The sequence below is a fragment of the Cryptomeria japonica genome, chromosome 4 (genome assembly GCF_030272615.1).
Source record: "Cryptomeria japonica chromosome 4, Sugi_1.0, whole genome shotgun sequence".
In the NCBI taxonomy this organism is placed as follows: Eukaryota; Viridiplantae; Streptophyta; class Pinopsida; order Cupressales; family Cupressaceae; genus Cryptomeria; species Cryptomeria japonica.
Genome location: NC_081408.1, coordinates 302,754,127 through 302,777,417, shown reverse-complemented (window position 1 = coordinate 302,777,417; position 23,291 = coordinate 302,754,127). Strand labels below are relative to the sequence as shown.

Genomic DNA, 23,291 nt, shown 5'->3' with positions numbered 1-23,291 from the left:
AACCTGCTAGGCACACTACCATCCTCTTAGTCTTTTCCAGAGTAGACATTCGTAACTATGTAATAAAATCATCCCCATAATGCAAATCATTGCAAATATTTGATGGATCTCACTTATTACAACAGACTAATATATACTGATATGCTTGGTCAAAATGCTACTAAGGCCTTAAAATGAACACATATTTGAATTGATCTATCAGATTAAATTATATTCCTTCCTACAGTGACCAAGACATCATTCTTGCTGTAGATGAGATACAACTATGTGAACAAAGATGCTGATTCTAGCAAAGTCAATCTCGGTTAGAGCTTTTATGGGAGGTTTCTTTATTGTATTTATAATTTGTGGATAATTTCTTCTAAGAAGGGAGGAAATGAGGCTCTCACTTCTTGTAGTGATCTATAACTTTCTAATATCTCCCTCATTGTAAATATCTGCATGTACTCTTGACACAGGTCTCCATAGTGCTAACTAGTGGCATATATACTTGAATAGCCGAGTTTTCTTTAGTTTCCTAAATCTCAGAAATTTTGTATGTGCTTAGCCTTATCTAGCTACCATTTATTCCCATCCTTGTAAATATATTTGACATCTAACAAAAAGTGTACAGACATCGGTTTTGGTGGCTATCTCATTATTGAGTTCTGTTGTTCATATGTGAATCCATGTCACTACTTGTTTTTTACTCACATGACTTATTTTTGTGACCTATATTTGGTTACCTATTTTGGATTCACCCCTTACTGTCAGGCCTTCCGTTGGTTTAGTTTTATTTACATTTTTTTAGCTCCTGGATTTCCTTTTAACACCCACTTGTAATGTAACTTGTACTTTTGAGTCAATTGAACTACTTCTAGTATAATTTCTTTCTTTCCTTGTGTCTTTGGAATTTATCTGACACCCAGCATTTGTATCCTGAATCTTTTTTGCTTTATTTTCAAAATTTTAGTAGTGCTTCACATAAATTGTATTTGTTTTTTAATACTCTCAAATTAGTTTCATCCTCTATTCTTCATGGGTAGGCCACCCAATCAGTTCTTGGTAATATTGTACCAAAATTCTCAATAATAAAAGTAAAGATACATAGATGACTGCGATGGGGAATTATGCTGCAATGCTCTATTTTGTTGTAAGGTCATCAAGACAAAAGTGTCTTTGAAACACTAACCGGGCTTAATATCCCATAGTTTAGGTTCCTCTTCTTGTATTTGGGTGCTAGAATTGTTAATTACTTATACATGGGAAGGGCCAAAAACAAGGATGCGTTAAAAAAGGATATCTTTTTTCAAGTCTGCAAATTGGATATAAATAAGCTTAAGTTGAGAGTTATAACGTACAATCCATGTTCCATGGTGTTTTCGAGACATGGATGGTAGGAAACATGAGAATGCATTTCTGATTTCTGGGATGGCAAGAGATGGGAGGCTCTTTTTCAGGTGATGGCAGGGTATGGAAAGTTAAAAAAAGGGAAATTTGAAAAATATAGAATATGTTGATGATAGTTGAAAAACTTGGATTCATCAATTACTTTGGCTGACCCAATTTTTTTAAGAACTTAGAGCTTGGCAATATCTCAAGGATAAACTTGGCAAATTTATCAAATATAAAAAAATATTCTTAAAAAACATGCATGACTGAATTTATGGAGCATATTACTGATTTCCTTAATAGTTAATATTTAAATCCAAATAAGTTCAATACACTGTGAAATGTAAATTATAGGCAACGCTAATTGGTATTGAGAAGTTAAATATAGAGAAACTTGGTCAAAGATTTAAATTTTATTTTCTCAAGTTTTTAAACATTGTGATGAATGCAATGTGCATACCCACAATTATACTGACACAGACTGAGACCCACAACCTAAGATTTTACTTTTTTACACAGCCACAACCTGCAACCCATGCTGTAGCCTCAAACTTGCGATTTTATTAGTCAACCAGACCAAAGCCTCAGCATCTTAGCTTACAAATAAGCTTTTCTCAACACTTAAATGCCCCTGGAAGTTTCATTCAACACCCTTGCAGAAAAATGTAGACAAAAAACAAACCTCTAAATGTGAAAAAATCATCACAGAACCCACCTTTTAATGCCAGACAATTTTTTCCCTGAATCTCAGGTTTTTGTCGATTAAACCTGTGAGTTTGGCACACGATTCAGAATTACTAGCTGTAATTTTAAAATTACCTGGGGCCAAGTAATATGGCGAGTTAGTTGCTGCAGGCTTTAGCTCATAACTACTCACAGAGTTTTACAACTAAAATTAAACTATTCATTCTATAAGTTGTTCATCATCTTCATGATAAACCACATTATGTAACAAATTAATAGAGTTGAATTGAGTTCACATGAGAGTCGACACACAAATTAGTAGAACTTCAACAGAAATCTTCAGTGGCTTATAAGAAGAGAATTTGTGCTTATTAAACAAAGGAAATCAATAATGACGGCTCTGTCCCTACTGGTATGTACAAAAATGAACTCAAATTGCCTCTAGTTTTTATTGTTATTCAGATTCTTTATGACAAATTTCTGGCATTATTTTTTGCACGCTGGATTTCTGGGCCATCATTAGAATGCAACAAACTATAGGTTGCCTATCTTCATGCCAAAATAGAATACTACATTTCAAAGAGTTGCAATACAGGCAATTCAGACTGTTCTTTGTATTGTTCTACTGTCTTCATATATTAGCAAGAATCTGCTCAGAAGTAAATTGACAAACGAAAAGATAAATATTTTTTCAGTTAATCAGGAAAAAATTTGGTTGGGGTTCAGGGTTAGTGCTAGGAAAAAAATCACAAAGCAGTTGGATAGTAAGAGTTATGATGAGGCCCTCAAAAGTTCCAACAAAGAAGTAAGCAAGGAGGTGAACAAAGAAGAAAGAAAGAAAGAGGATAAAGCCTCGCAGTCTCAAAAAGCCAACAAGGATGATTTCAAATGGTCATTTCCTAAAAGAAAGCCTCACACTACCAGGTTCAATTATTCCTTTCATGGATATTTTTTTTCATGCAATCAATATGGTCATAAAGTAGTAGATTGTAGAGTCGTACAAGGAATGATTTTGGATTTTCAAGAAGGAACTTCAACTCATTCGCTCCTCTGATGAATTATAACATTATATGTTATAAATGTAACAATTTTGGGCACATAGCCAAGTTCTGCAAAAGTATTGAGCCTCCAAGACAGGAAAAGAAAGAAGATGTTGGTGATAAGAAAAAGAATGAACCAAATAAAGTTTGGAAGAAGAAGGAGCAACAGACAAAGGAGAGATCCATGCTTGTACAGGTTGCCTGACATGCTCAAGATGAGAGAAACCAATGGTATTTGATAGTGGATGCTCAACTCACATGACTGGCAACAAGAGCAAATTTCTCTCTTTGAAGAAGGTAGATGAAGGAATGGTAAAGTTCGGGGACAATGCTACAACAAAAATATAAAAGGCAAAGACACACTTAGTTTAGACAATGAATGAACCAAAACTAACAATGTTTTATATGTAGGACTGAAGCATAATCTATTAAGTGTGAGTCAAATGTGTGATGAAGGGCACACCTTTACATTTCATTCTAGAGGATGCAAAATTATGAAAGATGGAAAATTAATAATGGATGCCTACAGAATGGATGGAAATCTCTACATTCTCAATGAGGTCAGAAGTGAAAATTGCTACATGAGGCAAGAAGATGAGAGTTGGCTATGGCACAAGAGGTTGGGACACCTAAATTATGACAATATCGTGAAAATTAGCAAAAAAAAGCTATAAGAGACATGCCAAAATTAGCAAAGCCGTAATCTATGAAAAGTTTTTTTTTGTATTGTGAATTAAGCTTCATATATTGATGGTTTTCATAGAGAGAATCAATTGCTGTTAAATATTACAAAATATGTTGTAATATCCCTTCTTGAAAAATTCCCGTTTTTAGGTCTGCAAACAAGATTAATCACTAAAAATTGATATTAAAAATCTTTTAGTATTAAAATATCCATATAGCACCTAAATCCATATAAGAATCATTCATATCTAAATAAATACACCCTAATATCACTAATATTTAGTTCCAGGTATATTCCTGTAGTCAACACAATATTAGGAACTCATTGGAAATGCTTGCAAACGACAATCTCAAAGATGGCCGTCCTTGTATTGCAGGAGCATGGAAGGATTTATGGTCCATTCCATCCCTTAGTCCACCTTGGAAGCTAGCCATCCTCCTCAATCAAGCTCAAGAACACGTAAAGGATTTCTAGTCCATTTGGCTTCCCAACCCATGAGCATGGCAGGATTTTTGGTCCATCCATCTTAGGGTCCTTCAACTCTTATGAACTTGGAAGGCTGGAAGATACATGAAGACCGTCCTTCTCTACCAAACCCAAGAGAATGGAATGTATTTCTGGTCCATTTGGCCCCTTGGTCCATGAGCATGGCAGGATTCCTTTTCCATCCATCTCGGGGTCACATACTTGATAAGATGCATGCAGAAGTTTTGGTCCTTCAACTCTTATGAACTTGGAAGGCTGGCCATCCTTCCTATTTGCAAAACATTTCTAGAAATCCAAGACATAATTACTCAAGGAATTGGCTAGACTATTTCCAATTAAATGTATCTTGATGAAATAATAAATGTATTCTCAAATGGTTAATACAATTATATTTCTGAATATTATTATTTGCTGCAATCAGTTTCTATTGCAAATTGATGACTTCCATTCCTTGATAGATTTTTGTTGAATGATTGATTGATTTGATTGAATGAGTCCCTTTGATTGTATGATTTGAGGTATTGTTGATTGATGATTAAGTGATTGTTGATTTGATGATTTGATGAGTGATGATGCCATGAATGCTAGTTTGATATATTGGTGAATGATGATTGAATGAATACTGATTTGATAGAGTGATGATTTGCTGATTGATCGTTTACTTGATTTGATAATTGATGATTGCTGTTGGATTCATGAGTGATGATTAATAAGTGATCCTTGAATGCTTGGAATGATTTCTCCTTTATATTATATTAGTGAAAAAGTCACCACCTTTTATAAGAATTGAGTCACCACTCTTCATTGCTGCCTTTGAGAAAAAAAAATTATTTTCGAATTTTATCTCCCTTGGATCTCCACCTCAAATGAAACCTTCTTCCCTTTATATCTTCCAATGTGAGGGATAAGTCACACCACTTCATCATGTCTTCCCTTTGCAAGAGTCACAACCTTTCACAATTACCACCCTTTGAAAGTGTACAGCCCTTCATAATTTCTGCCCTTTGAAAGAGTCACAACCTTTCACAATTACCACCCTTTGGAAGAGTACAACCCTTCATAATTTCTACCCTCTGAAAGAGTCACTTCCTTATTTTCTTCCCATTCCTTTCTTCTTCCATTAACCCTTCCTTGATTCATATGCTCCATTCCTTCTTCCTTCCTCCACATCCCCTTTCACATGAACTCTTCTCCCTTTTATATCTCATGTTTGAGGGAGTCACAACTCTTCATTTCATGCCTTTTGACCATTCATTAAACTTAATATTAAATTTTAATAAAATTATATTTAATTATTATTATTTAATATTAAATCCTATTTCAAAAAGGGGACATTACAGTCTGTTGGTGTCTGTTTTATCATCTACCAAACATTAGGATAGGATACCCGAAGGCATTCTATCCTCTCTTGAAAAATCACTACTGATTCCAAGGTCTATATGTGCGAACAAGCGACTTTAATGGAATAGCTTCTTGGGTAGTGTATGCTGAAATTTCAAGGGGGACTTACTTTTGACAAGTATCTTGAACTACTGGACTTAGATGGATTTAGCAATTTTAGGCTCTTCTTTTTTTGGGAATTTTTTGGGATTTAGACTTTCAAAAGAAAGAGAAAACAGATAGGGTTTAGAAAGGCTAATCTAATCCTACGAATTTTGGAGACAGTATCAACTGGGTGCTTTCGAGAAACCAAACCTTGCTTCGCCACACTAGGGACAACTACACAAGGCCGTTGCAATCTTCAATGGGTTGTGCTTATGATCGAGATGTTGGGATGCACAGGGGATGCGCTCAGACTAACTTTGCACGGTAGAATGGAAATCATCCATTTACCAAAAGTATGAGCGGAAATACACCATCAATTGACACTTATCAAATCCTTCATTCAAATTAACAACAATGAAAGCAAATCTAAATTAATTCTAACTAAGTGTTGAGGCAATTGAAACCATGCAAATCATTCAAATAATAGAGATTACAAAGCAGTGCACATGCAATATGTTATCTCGAAATGACCTTAAGCAACAATACATCAAAAACCTCACCCTCTCCAAATGAGAGGATGTAGCCTTATATAGTTTTCAAGAATAAATGAACGGCCGAGATCAAACAGTGATCAAGGGCCCAGATTGAAAGAAACCTATAAACCCTAATTAGGGTTTCCCAAAACTAACTACCCTTGACCAATTACATTTGGGACACTTGTCCTTCTTGCTAAATATGAATCATCAATGAAAATAGAAGGTTGTTGCATTGTGAAGTGTGCCCTTCTAGAAGCTTCTGGATAAGTTAGGTTCATCAAACCTGGACATGTTGACTTGGAGCAATCTAATTGGTTGGAAAATGACGAGGCGCCACCTCAACGTGTTGGATGTCTTTCTTGAATTCTCCAATCTGTGTCAAGAAATCGTCTAACAGTGGAAATTTGATTCCTTCTTGTCGCCATTTGATTCTGCTTGGGAGCTTGTCTTTTTTTTTTTAAGTCCTTCAAGAGATGAAATTCTTCAAGAAGTTGGAAGTTTATCTAACTTTTCCATATTTTCACCAAGTCTGAGAATTTTTCTCATACTTAGCCAAATTTTGGCCCTCTCTATACTCGGACAAACTTGCTTGTGGTCCGGTCTTCAATTTTGAATTTGGCTTGAAACTCCATTTGTGTTTTCTGTGATGATTCTGCCTTTAGCTGCCAATTTATGTTGCGTGGGAGGAGGGTAAAAGCTCTAGATAACCCCTTGCAAATATGAAATGATAGGATGAAGCTGTTCAAGCATTCGCTATGATCATGTCCTTCTTCTCGATACCCTGACATGCCTTCATCATAATTGGGGAAATTGGAATTTTCTTTGTGAAACATTTCCCATACTTAGCCAAATTTTGGCTATCTTCATGCCCGGATGAACCTTGCCTGTGAACTTGTCCTCAATCTTTTGTTTGGCTTGAAACTCCAACTACGATCTCTATGATGATCTTGCTTCTATTTCCTCCTGCGACCTGTAAAACCAAAGGAAAATAAGTTAGAAATCTATCTTGGATTAAAGAAAATCGAGGCTGCGAACGGCTAAGTGTTTGGAAAATTTCACTTCATTTTCATACTTAGCCATGAGAATGGGATTTTCACATGTAAATTCTCCAACCTTCAAGATAACTATGATCACAATCCAACACCAAGTGTTATAACTCCGAAAATTTCTTATACTTAGCCAAAAAAAATTATTTTCCTCCCTTAGAAATTCGAACAAATTCACTAAAAATCATTTCTCAAACTCCGGAAAAACTCAGAAAATACATAAATCTGCATCATGAATTTAATTTCACCTTCAAAAATACTCAAAAATTCAGGAGAGATTCAATAATTCGTCCTTATACTGGTTGTTTTTCTCCAAAAATCTATGAAACTTTTGTCAAAAAAGTTTATCCAACTTCGAACAATATCCAAAACTTTCTCCAGATGAACTCCAAACTGAAAGTATTTTACTATGCTCTCCTTAATATTTTCGAACTTCTTGGTGTAGAAATGAAGTTTACAACGAAGTATTTGTAGATAAAGTTAAATCCTCAATCAGAAACCCTTAAAATCTTCCAAATCATGTTTCCAATTTTAACTTTATTCTTTTGGAAAGTGTTGTCATGTTTCCAAACTCGAAGAAAATATCTTCCAAAAGTTTCCAATTTGGCTATAAGTTCGAAATATTTATTAATCTTCCAATATTCTCTTAAATAAAAACTTTCCATTTTGATTTTAAGTTCGAAATCCTTATCAATCTTCCAATATTCTCCTTTTGAAAACTTTCTATTTTGGATTTAAGTTCGAAATATTGAAGGATTTTCATGACATCACTTGTATTTTTGTTGATTTTGTTTGACTTTTATGTGTAGGCGGACTTTTGGAGGCTTACCTTCATCTTCCTCAAACTTGGGCGGACTTTCCTTACCTCTCCAAGGCATGGCGGAGTTTGAGAAGGCTCTTCAACATCATACTTAGCATCTACTTCCTTGGGTGGAGTTTTGAAGGGTCCCTTCAACATGGAGGGCGGACTTTGAGCAAAGCTCAATCAAGGCGAATTTTTAGCTAAGGCATAGGGCGGACTTTGGAACACACCCCCTAGACGAACTTCTAAGATATCTCCAACATGGGCGGACTTTGTACTTCACCCCTTGGGCACCCCACACACATGGCGGACTTTAGAGTGTTGGCCATCATGGCCTTTTCCAAAACATGGCGGACTTTGAAGGGTTGGCCACCAACATGGTAGGATAGGGCGGAGTTTCAAGGCCATTCACTCAGCAGCACCTTGGGCGGAGTTTTGGATGACCAGCACCATGGGCGGAGTTTTGGTGAGTCCCCTTAGGCATGGCGGACTTTGGTGGCACCTCCTACATGGCTCTCTAACCTTTGGTGGACTTTAGACTTGGCTCCATCAAGGCGAAATTTTGGCTAAGGCATGGGGCGAACTTTAGACATTGCTCCTTCATGGCTTCCCAAGGCATGGTGGACTTTGGACAAGGCTCCTTCATGGTCTCCCAAGGCATGGCGGACTTTGGACGAGGCTCCTTCATGGCGAATTTTTTTGGCTAAGGCATGGGGCGGACTTTGAAGGCCTCTCCTCATGGCTCTCTTTACCCTTGGCAGACTTTGGAGGTCTCTCCTACATGGCCTTGAAGACCTTGGGCGGACTTTAGCCTTTGCTCCTTCATGGTCTCCATCAAGGTGTAAATTTGACTAAGGAATGGGGCGGACTTTGAAGTTAGCTCCCACATGACCTCTCTTCTTGGGCGGACTTTGGTGAGTGTTCCTTCATGGCCTCCATCAAGGTGTAAATTTAACGAAGGCATGGGGCGGACTTTGAAGGTCCCTCCTCATGACTCTCCTAAGGCATGGCGGACTTTGAAGTTAGCTCCCACATGACCTCTCTTCTTGGGCGGACTTTGGACAAGACTTCTCCATCACTTGGCATGCTTGGGCAGACTTTAAAGAGTGCTCCCACCTTGGGCGGACTTTGAGGTGCTCTCCACATGCTTGGGCGGACTTTGAGGCGCTCTCCACCTTGGGCGGACTTTGAGGCGCTTTCCACCTTGGGCAGACTTTGAGGTGCTATCCACATGCTTGGGCGGACTTTGAAGAATGCTCCCACATGACCTCCCAACCCATGGCGGACTTTGAAGGTCTCTCAAGAGGGCGGACTATATATGAAATATAACATTTAAGTATAAGTGGTATTATACTTTAAGTTATATTTCATATATATTGTCAGGATGATGTTTGAGAGTGGTTTCGGGCCTCTAGGACTAATAATGCAAAATCTAGTTTTTGGAGGATTCTCCAATTTTCCAGACAGTCAAATTTCAGGATCAGGATGACATTCCAAACTTAGCCAAATTTTGGGACATTTAAGGATCAGGATGATTTTTCGAGCTGATTATCCTTTGAAGGTGCCATGACCCCCTAAAATATAGGAACTTAGCTTTTTGGGTCAAAACTTGAAAATTTTGGATTGCGGTCGAAGCAAGTCAGTGGTACAAGTGTAAACCCTAAGTTTGCATCCCGAAAAAGCAAAAAGCCTAAAATCTAGGGATTTAGCTTTTTTAGGTCAAAACTTGGAATTTTCGAGTTCCGGTTGAAGCTGTGTAAATATGCAGTTACAAATAATCCAGCCAAAGTTATAGGAATTAGACCTAACACAATTTCGGATAAAAAAACTTCAATCATATTTTTTTTAATTAAAAAAGAATAGGGAAGGATTAATAGCTAATCTACATAGTACCTCAAATTGACTCGGAATCTCAATCCCTATTGTTGGTTTTATTTTATTTCAAATAAGTCGTATACTGCTTAACCCGATGAATAGGACTGAGGTGAAAATAAGCAAAGCTAATAAAAAACCAAAATAACTAATTATAGTAAGCATGGAAGAGATCGATGAAAAAAAGCAATGATTGATACATATTTTTGTCAGGCAATTACCTCAATTTTTTTATTTAGGAGCAGAAAAAAGAGTTTAAATAAATACATACAAAGTTAGAATGGAATATCTAACAATTGTTAATGTTATGAACAAACATAGAGAGAATAGACAATAAAAAGGTATTCTGTTATAAAAAAAGTGAAGATGAAATCTCCCACTCATAATTAAAATAAATACCAATTGTGTAGTAATTTTACAATTTATCCTACATAATAGTCTAATACCAAGTATTAGATGAATGAATTTGACAATGATTCTGATTAAATCACCTTACATTATCTCTACTGGTCTTTAGAACGAAAAATTTTTTTGCTACAGCCAAGCATAGTAAAAACACCGTACGCTATAAATGTATTCACTTTTTCCATATGCCCCTTTAATTTTAAGGGCAGGTTTTTTAAGTAAAACCTGAAATCCTTTTTTTGTAAAAGAACTTCTAAAGGAAAATAGGAATAGAATAACATAGTTACAATTCGATCAAGATAATTTCCACTATTCATCGATTTCCTTTTATTCATAAGAGGAATAACACTTTGGTCGTTGACACTTCGAAGTGCTATCTATAGAAGTCATTAAGCTCATATAGTATTATAAACACACAATATAAATAACATTACCTACAATAGAAGTGAACAGGTTAGTAAGGGAACCTTCTTCAAAAAGATCTAAAGGGTAAGCCACATAGGCAATAAATTGACTTTCCTCTCCAGGAATGGGTTCAATATCATAGCATCGCCCCTTGTAACGATCAAGACTGGTAAGTCCATCGGTCCAAACAGTCGTCCACGTACCAGTGGAAGATTCGGCGGCTACTACTGCTCCCACTTCTTCGGGGGGTACTCCAGGTTGAGGAGTGACTCGGAATGCTGCTAAGATATCAGTATCTTTGGTCTGATATTCCAGAGTATAATAAGTTAATCTGTAATCTTTAACACCAGCTTTGAATCTGACACTTGCTTTAGTCTCTGTTTTTGGTGACATAAATAAGTCCCTCCCTATGATTGATTGGTTAATAGCTCTTACAAGAACGAGGTCTACTCAACCTGGGTGTCGAACATAAAGAATCACTTTTGTATTACAAAATTTTTTGTAATACAAAATACTCATTTTGTAGCCTTTATTGTCAAAAAGGCTTTTCTTTCAAGTGATATTGTATCATGTTATGTATGTATGACGCAACCCAATTTCTTATTTCGATTGACCTAAGGACCTTTCCGCAATTCTCATTTTATATAGAAAAAAAATATAGATTTCTTCATTTTAGGTGAAAAAGAAAATGAGAAAAAAATTGCAATAGCAGACCGTATGGGCATAGGTGAAAATGTGCCTAGTTATTGGCTCAGGCAAATTGAAGACTTCTTTATGATCGTTATCCATTTACTTCCAATTTCATAAATTAATATTTCTTTATCTGAACAAAAGAGCATCAGCAGCCTCTAGTCGTGTTCTAGCTCTTTTGAGAGCCACATCAGCCTCGATTGCTTGTCTCTTGCCTTCAGCTCGCGCACGATCAGCTGCAGCTAGTCTAAAACTTTCCTGAGCCTCTTGAAGATCAATATCAATACCTCTTTCTACATTATTTACCAATAATGTGATTTCATTATTGTCTATCGTGGCAAAACCACCCATCAAAGCCATAGTGGACCACTGAGCATTGAGTCGTATCTTAATGTCTCCTATATCCAAAGCTGTTACAAGTGCAGTATGGTTGGGTAATACACCCATTTGACCATTATTAGTAGCTAGTATTATTTCTTGAACTTCTGAATCCCAAACAACTCGATTGGGAGTGACTACACGAAGGTTTAGGTTCATTTTGTTTCTTTAAATTTCTTTTTAGTTCATAGCCTTTGCGGTAGCTTTAAGATTTGGTGAGCATCCGGAATAACTAGTGAATTGCAACTTTACTGCACCGCAATTGGTGCATTGATCTTTGCAGCGTTAATGCTTTTTGCTGGTTGGTTCCATTATCACAAAGCTGCTCCAAAATTGACTTGGTTCCAAGATGTAGAATCCATGTTGAACCACCATTTAGCAGGGTTACTAGGACTTGGCTCTCTATCTTGGGCAAGACACCAAATACATGTTTCTTTACCTATTAATCAACTCTTAGATGCTGGAGTGGACCCTAAAGAGATACCACTTCCTCATGAGTTTATTTTAAATCGTGAGCTTTTAGCTCAACTTTATCCCAGTTTCGCTAAGGGATTGACCCCATTTTTCACCCTGAATTGGTCAGAATATTCAGATTTTTTGACTTTTCGCGGAGGACTCAACCTAGTAACGGGGGTTCTGTGGTTGACCGATACTGCACACCACCATTTGGCTATTGCAATTCTTTTTCTAATTGCTGGTCATATGTATAGAACCAATTGGGTTATTGGTCATAACCTCAAGGATATTTTGGAAGCTCATAAAGGTCCATTTATAGGGGAAGGACATAAAGGTCTTTACGAGATCTTAACTACTTCATGGCATGCTCAATTAGCTCTTAACCTAGCTATGTTAGGGTCTTTAACTATTGTCGTAGCTCACCATATGTATTCTATGCCTCCCTATCCATATCTAGCTACTGACTATGGTACCCAACTGCCTTTGTTCACGCACCATATGTGGATTGGTGGATTTCTTATAGTTGGTGCTGCTGCACATGCAGCCATTTTTATGGTAAGAGACTATGATCCGACTTCTCAATACAACAATCTTTTAGACCGTGTTCTGAGATATCGTGATGCAATCGTATCACACCTCAACTGGGCATGTATTTTCTTAGGTTTCCATAGTTTTGGTCTATATATTCATTATGATACTATGAGTGCTTTAGGACGTCCTAAAGATATGTTTTCAGATACTGCTATACAATTACAACCTATCTTTGCTCAATGGGTACAAAACACTCATGCTTTAGCATCTAGTTTGACAGCTCCTGATGCAACAGCAAGCACCAGCTTAACCTGGAGAGGTGGCAATTTGGTAGCAATAGGTGCCAAAGTGGCTTTGTTACCTATTCCATTAGGAACTGCGGATTTTTTAGTACACCATATTCATGCATTTACTATCCATGTGACTATATTAATATTACTGAAAGGTGTTTTATTTGCTCGCAGTTCTCGTTTAATACCCGATAAAGCAAATCTTGGTTTTCGTTTTCCTTGCAATGGGCCTGGTAGAGGAGGAACATGTCAAGTATCTGCCTGGGATCATGTCTTCCTAGGATTATTTTGGATGTACAATGCAATTTCGGTAGTAATATTTCATTTTAGTTGGAAAATGCAGTTTGACGTTTGGGGTAGTATAAGTGATCAAGGAGTGGTAACTCATATTACAGGAGGAAACTTTGCACAGAGTTCCATTACAATTAATGGGTGGCTTCGTGACTTTCTATGGGCACAAGCTTCTCAAGTAATCCAATCTTACGGTTCTTCATTATCTGCCTATGGCCTTTTATTCTTAGGTGCTCATTTCGTTTGGGCCTTTAGTTTAATGTTCCTATTTAGTGGCCGTGGATATTGGCAAGAACTTATTGAATCTATTGTTTGGGCTCATAATAAATTAAAAGTTGCTCCTGCTACCCAGCCAAGAGCCTTGAGTATTGTCCAAGGACGTGCTGTAGGAGTAGCTCATTACCTTCTGGGTGGAATCGTCACAACATGGGCGTTCTTCCTAGCAAGAATTATTGCAATAGGATAATGACTAGGAGGATTTGAAAAGCATTATGGCATCAAGATTTCCAAAGTTCAGCCAAGGCTTGGCCCAGGACCCAACTACTCGTCGTATTTGGTTTGGTGGTGCAAGTGTAAACCCTAGGTTTGCATCCCAAATAAGCAAAAAGCCTAAAATCTAGGGATTTAGCTTTTTTAGATCAAAACTTGGAATTTTCGAGTTCTGGTCGAAGCAGGGTAGTGGTGCAAGTGTAAACCCTAGGTTTGCATCCCGAAAAGCAAAAAGCCTAAAATCTAGGGATTTAGCTTTTTAGATCAAAACTTGGAATTTTCGAGTTCTGGTCGAAGCTGGTCCGTGGTGCAAGTGTAAACCCTAGGTTTGCATCCCGAAAAGCAAAAAGCCTAAAATCTAGGGATTTAGCTTTTTATATCAAAACTTGGAATTTTCGAGTTCCGGTCGAAGCTGGTTAGTGGTGCAAGTGTAAACCCTAGGTTTGCATCCCGAAAAAGCAAAAAGTAGACATCCCTAAAAAATAGGAAAAACTTTCTAAAAATACCATACCAGGAATTAGGCTAAAAATGCCAAAAACGAAACTTCCTAAAAAATAGGAAAAAACAAAAAAGCAAACTTTCTAAAAATAGAAAGTTGTCCAAATTCATCCAAATCGATTGCGATCTTCGACCTTTGGCCTTTCTAAGCATTCTGGTGGTGTTCACACTTCGGAATCACATAACTTGCAAAAACTAACTTTCAATTGTCAAGGCCTGAAATGCTCTGAACTGGACAAGGCTTGGTGAAACTGCAGCAAAAGGGTCATAGGACACTACCAAAACCCTAGAAAGCAGGAAAAGAGAGGGTCCCCATTTGCAATGGGCCGATGTGTGAAAAGGGTCACAACACAGTCCACCCTGCCCAAGAGTGCTTCTCCTTAAACAATGTCAGTTTTGGATGGATGAGAACGTAAGATGGTTGGGGTTTTGGAGGTATGGAGACATGATGTGGTCAGTGATCTTAAGGGGTAAAGGAAGTGAATGAAAAGTGGTCAGGGATTTGAGGGATGAGAACATGAGATGGCCGGGGTTTGGAGGTATGGAGACATGATGTGGCCGTGAATCTTAAGGGGTAAAGGAAGTGAATGAAAAGTGGCCAGGGATTTGAGGGGTGCAAGAAAGGACATGGTCGGGGTTTGAGATAGGTGAAGGAAGTTTCCTTCCTAACTTCTCTAAATTGCTGATTGTCTCAATCATGTTCATTCCCTCATCAAACTAGCCATTTATTTGGCTTGATATCATGTTGCTGCCCTTTATTTTGCCAAGCCATTCATCAACCTTGGAGGTAGACCAAACTTTTTGGGGTGTGAAGACAAAATGCTAAGGATGGATGGCCAAACTTTTTGGTGTGATGAGGATATTGAGAGGAGATTGTTTGTCCTCTCGGGTGAATAATAGAACATAAAGCACATAATGCAGAATGATAACGCCATAGATATCAGACAAGTATAAGAGATGTTATTCCATTCATAATTTGTGTGTTGCAAGTTACATTCTGAAGTATATAAAGTTACCGAGGGGGTGCGAGCGCCAACCGTCGCACCGCAACTGCCACCCCTCAGTTGCCAACTAACCAAAACAATTACACATAATTAACTAGTCGTATTTTCATATACAATAATGCCGCCAACATCATCCCCCCCAAAAGAAAAGTCGTCTCCAGGCGACTTACAACAAAAATGGAGATCATGCAACCTATACAATATACATATCAGAAAAACTAGGGAGGGGGCTGAGGAAGCGTCCCTGAAGCAAAAGGCTGAGATGCCGGTGTCTGGGCCGCCAAGCGGGCGTGGAGCTCATACACCTGCTGAGTGCGTACAGTCACATCCCGCTCTGCCACTAATACTTTCTCCAAAGTTGTCTTCACCATGTGTGCGGCTTCCAGCAACTCCTCTTTTGTATTTGCTACCTCCGTCGCGCAGACCAACCAAGTCTGCAACATACTCCTCTCGGTACTGACGGCATCCAACTCCTGCTGCACGTGGCTCCTCACACTCTGCTCAGCCGCCAGACGAATCTCTACCTCGGCCTTCTCTGTCTGGGTCTCAGCCGTCTTTGCGCGGGCCACCTCTAGCTGTGCCAACAATTGCGCCCTCTCGACTGCCCATGAGACCTACTGACTAGTCACCTCCATCTCCAATGCTACTCATGCAACCTCGCGGATCGCAAACTCCTGCTGTGTACGCCTCAATGTACAATAGGCATCTCGGTAGACCTACTCGATCTCGCGGACAATTGCCGTCACCTGACTCTCCACAACGGGCTGATGCAGCCTCCAAGCCTGGAGCATCTCCTCTGTCTCAATAGTCGGCCAACCCTGAGACTCAAAGCAGGTAGCAAAGGCTGTCGGGCAGCCCACCCACATAAACTGTAAGACCTGCTCTAGCTCCACCACCACCTGCTGCAATGCTTGCGTCTGGGCAGCGGCCACCACCCGCCTACCAGTTCTGACCATTTCACACATCGCCCCATTAAAAATGGGGACCCCCTCTTTTTGCTCGTTTTTGCTCGCCCTTCTCTTTGTTTTTTTTTAGGGTTTTGGTTTAATATGTCAGTTGTCTGGACTAGGGTCAAGCCTTAGGGTTTTTCGTTTTAGTGTTTTCAGGCCAGAGTCTAGTCAGTCTTGAGAGCTTTTGAGCTTCCTCCCGTAGGATGCAATTTTGGAAATAAAGTGAATTCGCCAGAAGTCAAGTGAGTTGGTCTAATTTCAGTTGGAATTTTGAACGTTAGTCCAAATTTTGCCTAAGTGTTAATGATGAGATTTTGATTTTGTCTGATTGAATGATTTTGACCAAATTTTGGAAATTTTGATGATTGATTCCGGGTATTGGAAATGACTTGTTTTTGCCTTGTGAAGTGACTAAAGTCTTGAAATCTTGATATTTTGGCCTGTAGAAGCAAAATCGCTCCTGTCCCTCACTAAAGGACCGGAGCTTGTTTTTCAAAATTTTACTGTCTTTGCAGGATCAAGACAATTTTCGGACTGGAAGAGATAAAGAGAGGCATGTTCTTTCGGTTGAATATAATTTGAAGAATTTCGCAAACATGGAAATGTGCCAGGAGCAAAAATCGCTCCTGTCCCTCACTGAAGGACCGAGGCTTAAAATCCAACATTGCCTTGTCCTTGCAAGATTTCAACAATTTCGCGATTTGAGGAGAACCAAGGAAGTGCATTTTATCAGTTGAATATAATTTGAGAGCGCAAACATGAGGAAAACTAGACCTAGAAGCAAAATCGCTCCTGTCCCTCAGCCAGGGACTAGGGCGAAATTTAATGATAGCTCCCGTCCCTCTCCCAGGGACCAGAGCGAATTTCCTTATAAGGCAAAATGTGGCGAAGACCAAGTAAGTTTTGAGTTTGAAGCAAGCAAAGAAGGTGTAACGAACCCGTTGAAGACAAATTGAAGATTGCAAGACACCGAAGTGAGGCCTATATTTGCCTAGGCGCTCCTGTCCCTCAGCCAGGGACCAGAGCGATTTCTTCCTTAGATCAATTTTTTACCAAGTTGAAATGAATTCCATGCCAAGAATGAGTGAAAGGGGGCACAACAAGTTCGTTGAAGATAATTTTAAACATGGGCAAAGTGTGATTAAGCCTAGAAAATGAAGTTCGCTCCTATCCCTCTCCAAGGGACTAGAGCGAAATGTTCAAATGTGTCCAAATTTAAGTTGCCACTCACATTTCAAGTGTTCGAAAGGAAGTAAAGAACATCATTTTGCGCCTTGAAGACAATTGCAAGTCAAATTGATGAAGGATTTACACTATATGCCCAAATTCGCTCCTGTCCCTCAGTCAGGGACCAGAGCGAAATCTCTATAAAGGCTTAAGTTTTGAATGTTAATCACATTTCAAGTGTTCAAGAGGGATCAAAGGACCTCAGTCTACATTGTGAAGGCGAACGTGAGTTGATAGGAACAAGGATGAGTTCAGGACACCAAAGTTCGCTCCTGTCCTTCAGGCAAGGACCAGGGCGATATTCACTACACTAGCCAGTTCCTTCAAAAATCACGTCTAGCCAAGGACATGCAGGATTGCACAAGGTCAAAGGTGTTCTTGAGATGATGATATGCGAGAAACCAAACGTTAAAGAGTGATCAATTTGAGCAAAGAAGCTAAATCGCTCCTGTCCCTCAGGCAAGGACCAGGGCGATATTAATTAAATCACTCATTTTCCTTCAAAAATCACGTCAAGGCAAGATTATACAAGGTTTGAAATATTATTTGGAAGGTGATGAACAAGAAGTGAACGTCAAAAGATCACAAGTTTGAGCTAAAAATGCAAGTTCGCTCCTGTCCCTCAGTCAAGGACCAGGGCGATAATGATCATAAGGGGTATTCAGTTACGACATTAAATCAATCAAGCTCGAGTTTCCCAATGAAGATGTCAGTTTCAACGTGAAGAAGGTAATTTTGAACGTAAAAGGCGAGAGATTCAAGACTAAAGTGCTAATTCGCTCCTGTCCCTCAGCCAGGGACCAGAGCGATATGGTTTGTATTTTACCTCTCCCAAATTTTGGCGCTAACACATTTTTTGAATTTTATTAAATGCTAAAAAATCGATAAAATTTGAATATCCAATTAAAGTTAGCATTTAAAATTTGCGCATGAGCATTTAATTAATTATTTTTTGCCTTTAAAAAATTGAATTAATTAAAAACGAAGGCATTAAATGAATTAATTATTAATTTTAAATAAAAATAAATTAGTGCGCTTGGGTTCTATTTACTTTATTTTACAAAGTCGGCCTTTAAATTTATTTAAAATTTGTTTTTAATTACAAAGTCGGCCTAGAGGTAATGGAGGGGGTGAGCGCCTATAAAGGAAGGGTGGTTTATTTCATTTTTCAAATCATCATTCGAACATCCTTTGCATGCGATTTGGAGAGGACTATTACAAGGTGCGAATTTCCATTCAAAGGAAGGTGCGAACATCATCAAAGGGGAGTGCGAGTTTGGTTGGAGTTGGGCGAATTTGCTAAGATCACGTCAAGGACCCCAAAGGTGGCGAAGTGCTAAGGGGAATGTTCGTTCGAAGGGAATCACGTTGAAAGCTTCAAATTTTGATTTTTGCCTAGGCGAATCTCTTTATTTTGCATTTTTAGAGTTAAGCTCTTAAGAGAGGTGTTACGATGGCGACCCCGAAGGCGGGAGCATCCACCAGTCGTCCAGCTCTCATGAAGGAAGATCAAAAGAACGAAGAATTGGAGACCAAGATCATGTCTAAGTGGAGCAACATTGGAGATACCAACTTGGGCAACTTCAGCACGAAGAAGTTTCGGGAGGTCCCTTATATTGGCAAGCCATCACCTGTCGCCAAGAGGATAATTGAAAGTGGCATCATTAAGGCGGCCGGCTTTCCTCCAGCAGTCCAGTGCCATGAGTTGATGATCGAGTGTGCTCGTCATTATGATCCTCAATCCAGAACGATCGTGTCCAAGGAAGGAAACACTTTAGCTTATCTTTCAGAGGAAGCTATAAGTGAGGCTTTCCATCTTCCAGAGCACAGAGATATGGTCTACAAAAGCATAGAAGGAGCCAGGTCCATGTACGAAGATGATCCAGATGCTTGCCTAAGCATCATCAACAAGAATTGGCTACTTAAGAGTCGTCCTCGCCTGAGCAAGATCCCGAACACACCACATAGGATCGATTTCCAGGAGGAGTACAGAGATTTGATAACGATGCTCAACCGAGTCACAGGAGCCCCTCAAGCCTTCTACTTTGAGAAGTGGATGTTCTACTTCATCCAGGTGATAGTTCAGGGAAAAGGAATAATTCATTGGGCTAGAATGATTAGCCATTGCTTGGACGTACAGTTAAGGAGACTCAAGGCTACCAAGTCCTTCCACATGAGTTCATACGTCATATATGCCTTGATCAGGAGCTTTGAGTACGCAAGACTACCTCACAGAGGAGTGATTGGAAGAGGACCCGGCGAGGTCAGAGTTTGTGATTCCTATGTTCACTTGCATCATCCACCAGGAAGTAACTACAAGTTAGTTAATGATACCTTCACGATGAACATCACAAGGACGTTGCAAGGCGGGATTCACAATAGATTATCTCAGGATGCACAGGAACTAGTAAAGAGGTACGGTGCTTGGTTTATCCAATTTCCGAAATTTACTTATATTAGAGTTCATGGATGTCCTTCACCTCCATACATGTTGCCGAGATATCCGACAGACAGAATAGTGTTACTTGAGGTAACAAGACAGTTGGCAGCTTATGCAAAGGCATTCAGACACAGACATGGGAATGGAGTTCCTGTACCTATCATATTAGGCAATTCAGTTGAGGTATGTCCTAATGCTCTAGCCATGGATGACGCAGAGAAGGAGTTAGCTTTGTATTCTTTTTCATTCTTTGCTTTGAGGGAAAGCTTTGATCCACATGGATATATAGAGGAGACAGTCGGTAGGAAGTTTAAGCATGAGTTTCAGATAGAAGATTTTATGATGAATCTCTTAGATGATCTTCAAGTGAAAAGAAAGATGCATTCTAGATTGCCTTTGGATTTCATCAGGAAATGCAAGATTTACAGAGTAGCCGACCAAGCTCAGGACAGTGGCAGACATCTCCAATCATCCTATGATCGAGAAAGCAAAACAGTGAGGTTAGATTGGAATGAGTCTGAGGTTGTGGATCTAGATACTTTGATGGCTCCAGTCTTGTCTTGTACTCGCAGATGGGTTGATGTACAGCATCAGAAGTTGAGAGAGCAAGGCATAGCTATGACTTTTACCTTGGAGGAAAGACCAGCTGAGGGTGGAGCCAGTGTAAGTGAAGGCAATCCTAATCCCAGAAATACAAGTGAAGGCAACCTTCGAAGTGCAAGTGAAGGCAATCTCCATCCAAGAGGCTCGAAGAGGAAAGAGAGACCTGAGAAGAGAGAATCTTCCAAAAAGAAGCAAGAGGCCAACTGAGATCGTTCATCCGGTACGTCTTCTCGACAAGAGAAGAGGACATTTGAGATAGAGGAGTCTATGGAGTCAATGGTACAGAATGATAAAGAAGGACAGGCACCAGGTGGATCTCTCCAGGACAATGAGTTGCATGAAGATAGGGAAGATAATGAAGTAACATCTCCTCCCAGAGAAGAAGAATTGCTCAAGGAAATACAGGTTAAAGAGACAAGATCTGCCATCCCAGATTGGTTGAAGGAAAGATTAACGAAGGTGATTGTGATCGAGGATGAGGACAATGTGATTGATTTAGAGAGCCTTGTTGGACATTCCCAGGAAGTGACAGAGAAGAGAAAGGCTACCAAGATGTCCAAGATGATTAGAGATGAAACTGGATCCAGAAAGTTGCAGATAGCTACACCGGCCGTGGATAACAATGAAGGTGAGATCCTTGCAGAGGAATATGATGTAGAAACATTTGAGCTAGGTCCATCCACAGCTGAATAGACAATGGACGATGCCACCGATTCATTTGAGGCATTGAAAGACAAGCTTAGGGAAGAAATGGAGAAAAATAGAAAGCTTGAGAGAGAGGTCGGTGTATGGAGAACATATTTCAGCCATCTTAATCAACCTTTGGGACGTCAGGATCTAGCAAGATCACCCATACAGGCACTTCCCCTTCAATCAATTGGTGAGGCAGAGAGATTCAGGAGTATGGTCCAGCGTATGAGCACTTGGATTGACAAATCTCATACAGTTGCCGTAGAATTTGCAACAAGGATGATGAAGACCATTCATAGGGCTATTCAGGTTCTTGAGATCATCCACAACTTGATGATAACAGTAGCTGCTTTTGCTCATACCAAAGAGGTTATCATTCCTGTCTTGCAAGTAATCAGACAAACATCAAGGAAGGTCCTAGTACAGGAAAAGATAATGGATGGAGGACCTCATAGTTTACTTCAGTGGTCAACCTTACTCCAGATGAAGGAAGTTCTCTTTGAGGACATCAGTACTAGATGTAGCCATGTTGAGGAGGTTATCCACCCGATCCAGGACAAAGTATTTGAGGTACTACGTACCATTCTTGGCAGGAGGATCGAAGTTGAGACAGATGTGGATTTGCAAGAATTGGAGGATAGAATCAAGGTCATCTTTTGCAAGGATGCTAATGTTATCACAGATGAGCAACAGGACCAGATGTTTGCTACCATGCTCTTGATTGAAAAGACTAAGGAACTCGAACCTGAATGGGACACTGCTCTTCTCAAGGCATTTGATCAGGTCATCCACTTGGAAGAAAGAATGAAGAATCTTCCCGAGATTCCAATTGCTGAGATCGAAGGAATCGTATCAAGATTCATTGCATATGCTAAAAAGGAGCATTGGAAAGGGAATAAGATTCTAGATGAAAGGTTGTTATAGATGACATGGCACCTTAATTGTCATTGGTCTATGTCTCCTAGATTTTTGTGCCAAATTTAATATTTGGCTATGCATTTAATATTGTTCAGTAAAAAGGGGGCTATTTGTAATAAACCCTAATTAGGGTTTAGGTGTCATAATCTTGACCGTTGATCTGCTTTTTGATCTGGACCGTTCATTGTAATTGAGGATGCTATTTATACCCTCATTTCATTTCATTTTGTAACTAGAAAATCAGAGAGTTAGAAATTATTGATGTATTAGAGAAATTAGAGTTTAGAAGCAATTTACTTTTGTAGCAAGATTGAGCTTTGAGAAAGGAATTCAAACAATTGTTGTACATGATGGCTTTGAGATCAATAAAATATTGAAGTTATGGTGTTTTGTTGCAATTCTCTTGGTTATCTTCATGGTTGTTCATTTTTCTTGAATCATTCTCAATCAAAGTAGTGTGTTAGTTCGAAGGACAAAGTGTTGGACTTGATCTTTGGTAGGATTCGCTTTCCAAACCACTAGCTTCTTGCTGATTGTAGGAACGCCTTGCGTGGTCGACTGGAGATACTTGAATCGCTTGAACCTTCAATCGTTATTGTATCTTGGATATGTACCTTCGTGGTAGTGTCTTTGATCTTTGATGTATTGAAAAATCATTTGTTACCTTAGAAGATCACATCAATTTCAATCGAGTTGTTAATTTATGGCAATATTGAAGTTGGTAGAATCTCACCAAGTCTTGTCTGCATTGAGTCATTCTTAGGGTTAGACTAGATTAGACCTCTTGCAAACCCTATCCTTTTGATATTTTTTGAAAAGCTTGTTTAGTTTAGAAAAATCTTCGGCGACGTAAGGCCCCTTGATGACACAGCAATCACAACGACCAATGGTGCTTATCCACACGTAGAGACCCTACTAAAAAGAACATTGGAGTCATCCTAACTGATCCTTCTTGCGATATCTTCAGCAGTTAGCGACTTTATTCAAGAGAGGATAAGATGCCTTTGGGTATTTTATTC

General features: G+C 39.1%; 2 protein-coding genes across 2 annotated transcripts in view; both read left to right on the top strand.

Annotated features, from left to right (window-relative positions):
- The window catches only part of LOC131052125 (phosphomannomutase), a 54,175-nt gene that overhangs the window by 21,635 nt on the left and 9,249 nt on the right, over positions 1-23,291 (top strand). The gene's annotated exons all lie outside the window — the stretch shown is intronic.
- On the top strand, positions 11,908-16,764 carry LOC131052124 (photosystem I P700 chlorophyll a apoprotein A1-like). Its single transcript, XM_057986725.2, has one exon. It carries the CDS (start codon positions 12,174-12,176, stop codon positions 13,917-13,919), a length of 1,746 nt encoding a protein of 581 aa, XP_057842708.2. The 5' UTR covers positions 11,908-12,173; the 3' UTR covers positions 13,920-16,764.